This window comes from Protopterus annectens, chromosome 5.part0 (assembly GCF_019279795.1).
Source record: "Protopterus annectens isolate FY-2018-M chromosome 5.part0, PAN1.0, whole genome shotgun sequence".
NCBI classification, from domain to species: domain Eukaryota; kingdom Metazoa; phylum Chordata; order Ceratodontiformes; family Protopteridae; genus Protopterus; species Protopterus annectens.
Window position 1 is genome coordinate 1511235821 of NC_056735.1, and position 6000 is coordinate 1511241820.

The 6000-nt window shown below is 40.4% G+C and overlaps 1 protein-coding gene across 1 annotated transcript in view; it reads right to left on the reverse strand.

Moving 5' to 3' along the window:
- LOC122802390 (E3 ubiquitin-protein ligase listerin-like) overlaps positions 1-6000 on the reverse strand; it is a 1831112-nt gene that overhangs the window by 764428 nt on the left and 1060684 nt on the right. The window contains exon 18 of the mRNA XM_044072016.1: positions 3409-3544. Coding sequence (XP_043927951.1) covers positions 3409-3544 — 136 coding nt within the window. The remainder of the gene's footprint in view (positions 1-3408; positions 3545-6000) is intronic.

Genomic DNA, 6000 nt, shown 5'->3' on the forward strand with positions numbered 1-6000 from the left:
CATCTATTATCTTAATTATTTTTAAGTTTATTCTTCAGAAAATGCTCTGGAATGCAAAATGTATGTAGGATGCTAGAGGTGTGACATTCCATACCACATAAATGTTACAGAGTTAACAATATGTTGAGCTGCCTAATTATTTCTAATGGCTTCATTCAGAGCCTTCTTTGTGACCCACCAGTTTGTTCACAGGATCATAGGAATTTACTAGACTATTGGCCCTGAGGCCCTAACAAGCCAAACCAAAAATTTAGCCCATGTTCCGACAAGTCAGCACCCGATGCCCCTGTCCAGCAGGGACACAGGTGGAATCCGAGGGGTGTATTTTTTGTTCCCCATCCAGTTATCCAAGCTGCGCTTAAAAACGGTTAATGAGGAACTCTGCTTGATATGCATAAGGAGTCTATTCCACAGAAGGGGGAGTCTCTGGGACACTATCTATCCCACCAAGTCCTATTCATATCAGAGAACAGGGTGACGTTGTGCATGCGGGGTACTCAAGTGGAGTCTTACTTGCAGATATACAGCAGTACCATCAAGGCGGGGTCTGAGATTGCTTTGTATGCCAGACAGAGATCACCTCTGAGGAGTCTGTTTGAGACTGAGTAGAGGGACAAGGCTTTTATCTTGTGTAGGGTAGAGGTTTGAGGCCCTGGATTCTTCTGGTGAGGAACTTCTGTGGTCTGTCCAGCTGCTGCATGTGCTATGTGAGGTACATGCGAAAGGGGCATTGTACTCAATAATGGGTCTTATAAGGGAAGAATACAGGGATGTTATGACCTCCTTGTCCCTGGATGAGATACCCTTACTAATGAGGTCGGCCATGTAGAAAGCTTTCCATACAATAGAGGCAAAATGGCGGTCAAAAGTCAGTTTGCTATTAACCTGGGTGTCCAAGTCCCTCATGACTGATTGCGTACTTAGGACCTTATTATTAATGTGATAATTTGTGGGGACATCACTCTCCCCAAAGGGGATGATGATGCATTTTTTGGCATTCAGTTTGAGGCCATGTTTCTGGCACCAGTCATTTGTTTGGGTGAGACTCTTGGAGGATGTCCACATCACTAGGGTAACTGATGACAGCACCCAACTTGCAATCATCTGCAAACCTGGTTAGTCACAGCCCAGTGGTTTTGGCCTGCACCTCAGAAAATATCCCAAACAACAGAGGCCCCAAGACCAATCCCTGGGGTACACTGCACATTACGTGCCTACTGCTTGAGGTGAGTTTCTCTATTTTGACCAGGTGGGTTCCATCAGTGAGCCAATTTGCTAAGCATATGGTAACATACAGATTGATACCTAGCTGACAGAGTTTAAATATTATACCATAGTGGGGAATAGTATCTAAGGCTTTGGTCAGGTCAAGACAGGCAGTGTGCACCCATCTTCCCCTTGTGCATGGCTTTGGTGATTGTATCAAAGTTGTTGACCAAATTTAACAGGCATGACCTCCCCGTGATGAAACCAAACTATGTCAGATCGAGTGTCTGGAGATCGCCAATGTCCTTGTTAATGAGGTCAATGACAATTCCATGGTCTTGCAGATCAGGCTAGTTAGGCTGATGGGTATATAATTTCCTGGATTGGTGGATATGCCACCTTTGTGAACAGGGATGACAATGGCTGTCCTCCATTCAGATGGGACGAAGCTGGTACTCAGGCCTTGGTTGAATATGGTGCCTAATGGTGCAAGTTCCTGCCCGAGTTCATGCAGGATGCAGTCTGGGATGTTACTGGGTCCCATGGAGGCTGTATTTTTTTGCCTTTGAGAGGGCAGTGATGACTTGCTTCCTAGAGATAAGGGGAGGGGGGCAGGTACTGGGGATGTCCTGATTTACTGATGGGAGAGACAGAGGGGTGAAGTTTTCATTGAACCTGTCTGCCAGCAGGTTGGCTATATCTATGGCGTTTGTGTATATGGTGTCCTTGGCTACCAGTTCTGAGCATATCCGAGTGCTTCCTTTGAGACTGCTGACATATCTGAAGAAGACCTTATGACCGTCTTTAGTAGATGTGGTCAGTTTGGACTCAAAATTTGCTTCGGATGATTTCAATACTGCTCTTATTTGCTTGTTCAGGCTAAGGAGAGATTGCTTCCAATTAAGCATCTGCTCCTTTTTGGTCCTGGACAGCAATTCTTTCCTTTTATTATAGAGTTTATTTATTGCAGATGTCCACCAGACAGGTTTACTCTTCCTTGAGGAGGAGGATTTTGTCCTGTCAGGTATTTCTGATTCCATGCAGCTATAGAAATGCTCATATAGTACTTTCTTGTAGGTTTGGACATATGTGCCAGTTCCTGTGGAGAGGAGGGGGCTGTGAAGCTGTTTATACCTTCCCTCAGGAAGTTGTAATCAGATTTGGAGAAGTTTTTTTGTCTGACCTAGCTGGGGGGGGGGGGGGGGGGATGGTGACTTTGAAAGTGACCGCTTTGTGGTTGAATCTTACCAGGGAGGATGACACGGTAGGGATGTTGCAGTGGCTACTCATGTTTGTTAACACCAAGTCAAATATACTATCACCTCTTGTGGAGGTGTCAACCAGCTGGTCCAAGGCATTTGCATTGAAAAAATCAAGGAATCTCTGGGTATTTGTGTTTTGGCATGAATAGTTCTTCCAACCAATGGTTGGATAATTAAAGTCGCCCAGGATCAGGGTAAAGGGTTGCATCTTGATAGATCTGAAGAGGTCCAGAAAAGTGGAGTGGGCATCTTGAGTCAAAGTTGGGGGCCTGTAGCTAGGTATGATTTGAATTGGGGTCTTGTCAACAGTTAACTGCACCAGGAGTGTCTCCTGTGCATCATACTGTTTGACCAGCCTGGAGGTGTGTTTGTCTTTAATATATATTGCAAATCCATGTCCTTTTGTTTTGGTGCCCACAGTTTGGGGTCTGAATGTACGATAGGATGAGTAACCTGGTATGGCTGGGGGGCTGTCCGCAGCTTTGAATATGGCTTCTGTGACTGCACAAATGTCAGCATCTTCCAGGTTTAAGAATGCTTGTAATGAGTGCAGGTTCTTCTCAATGTTGAAGCTTGGCAACAGACTCCAAGAAAATGCAACTCTGTGCTTTTCAATCTCGTACAGTATCTGAAGCAGCCAGAAATAATGATGGATGAAAGGAATAGTTTTGGTTTTGACAGTGAAAAAGTAATGGCTGAAAGTGTCTTAGGACCAGCCCATCTTATCCAGTCAACAAATTAAATAAAAAAATCTCCCTATATATAAGACAGTGCCCCTGCACCTTAAGTCTGTCCCATATTTGTCAGAGCAATATATTTACAGCACAGTAACATGTACTACAACTTTCTAATTGAAGACTGAAACACACATGAAAACAAAGAATGTAAATCACAAATAAAACAAGTATCAGACAAATTATTATAGTCTCATCTTACATACCAATTAAAAAGGAAGATATTCTCATGATCTTCTCTCCATGATGTGATAGTATGCAATATTTCTCGTAATATTTCCTGACAAATAGTGGAGCCAGTGTTCAAACAACTGTTAAGAACAGCAAGGTATCCAAATCCTCCTGCAAGTACATACAGAAATGCAGATTACATGCCTCTGTGTAAAAATAACAGACATCAAGGCACTTTTTACAAATATAAACTTCAGCTACAAAACTGTCAAGATTTTAACACTTGTTTACTTAACACGAGAAAAGAAAACTCAAGAGAGAACTGCTCATTTCTAAGGAAGTGAATTCTGTCTGCTGTAATTCAGATCAGACAAGAAAGTCAGTCACTGATCAGCTGGATAGGGAGGGTGAGGACGAGTAAGCCTTTGGATGCACCTTCTTTGGGGGTAGGGTAAAATAGATAGATCAGTGTACAGAAGCAGCACAAGAACCGGTGGAACGCTCTCCACTTATCTTGCAAAACTGTGACAGTGAGTTGAAACACATGTGAGACTTGACAGCTGGAAAGGGTGACAACACAAACCACCACAAAGACCTGGTAATAAGTAACAGAAGACATGACCTTTAAATGTTCAGAACTAAACACTGTAATTTATATTTTTGTGTTCATATATTTTAAGTTTATTTACATTTGTTAACTGGGTGTGATTTACATGAAATATTTTGTATTGCAGGAACAAGGAACTCCGTTCATGATGCTTGACTTCACACTCATCAGAAGACTTGCTCTGTGTACCACCAATACAAGACATTTCAGTTATCCTGCATGAGTCCCCTCAAGTGTTAACACATATACAGTATGTATATGTCTATATGTGCATGTGTGCAGGAGCACATTATGTGTGTATGTATATAAATATATCTGTAAACAATTCATTAACGTTTTCACATACAAAGGTAATAAACCTGTTCAAGGACAAATAAAGTAAAACATATATTTAAGTACTGTAAACTCCATAATATTTTATGCAAAATGTATAATGGATTTCTGTCAATTATTCAAGAATAATTTCATGAAATGCTGTTTTGCATAAAAAGACGTATCTAAAATGACATTCAGTTTTAAAAATAAGACACCTCTGGTGGGCAAAGTCCCCTATTCCACTACAGAGGGAGATATGCCTCTTTCATGCTTACTTATAACCAAATCGGAATTCTTTGTACTTCAGGAGAAGGGTGGATCTCAGGGTGGAGACCTGCATTAATAAATGAGAAATTCATTTAAATGTGTAAAAGTGGGATTTGCATATTCATTACATGTTGGCAAATTGGAGAGGAAAATATTTTTCCTTTTAAACTGTAGCACACTGCATGGACAGTTTATGTCCCACATGGAATTCTAAAGCTCTTCAACTCAGAGCAGAAATGTAATACTGGCATATGCACTGAAAACCTACCGGCAACTGCTGATTGTGCCCACAGCAAATGCCAGTTTGTCCCACCCTAGCTATGCTATTGTTCAATTATCTACAAAATGGGTAGCACTTTTATATATTTACTAGTAACTTTTTATTAACAGGACAGCAATATAAAAAATAAACTGTTTCACATATTTTACACAACACACATAAATAACTTTAAAACAAAAGTGGCTGCAAAGTTAATATCAACCTCTAACCAGCTACAAATAAGTGGGGGTTCAATTTTTATACTTACAAAGCATGAAAGAAAATCACATACTGTCTAATTGCATTTATTTTCAGCAATCACATAATGGTATGTCAAAAAAAATCTAAAATCCCTTTCCACAAGCCAGAATATATGGGGTCTAGTTGTTAAGTATGTTTTTAATTCAAACTACAGTAGGGATATTCTCTCTCTCGCTATACACACACACACACACACACACACACACACACACACACACATATATATATATATATATATATATATATATATATATATATATGTATGGTTGATAGGCCGTCATGTTACTTGGTCGACAAGTAAAACAGCAACCAAAATATTTCAATCAATCACTAATTGCTAATACAATACACTGACGCATAATACTTTGAAAAGGCCTTTTCCGATGAACTAACCAAAACCTGACCAGATTCGGCTCAAATTTATCTGAACAGTGGGAGTGTAATGGGAAGGGGTTTTTATAATTTAAGACACAGGTTAGGGCCAAGAGTGGGGGTAGGGTGAGCCTGCATTACAACGGTGGGGGCAGGGGGGGTTTGCCCACTCTGCTACTCTACATCTTAAATTACAAAAAAACCCTTCCCATAACACTACCATTACACAAGAGAGAGACCATACTTACATGCACACACACTAAATGTATCCTTACACCTAACCTTAAACACTCACTATCACACACACTTAATCCATCCGCTTAACTAACCTTTTTTCCAATCCTAACCAGCAAACACACATACCTACTACACATCCCACTTAACCTGCTTTGTGGAAAACACCCAATAAAACATCTGTTCCATAAACAGGTCTGCCTGTAATCAAAGCAATCACTGACCAAACAATTGGAACCCGTATATACATGCGTGTATGTGTGTGTGTATATATATATATATATATATATATATATATATATATATATATAT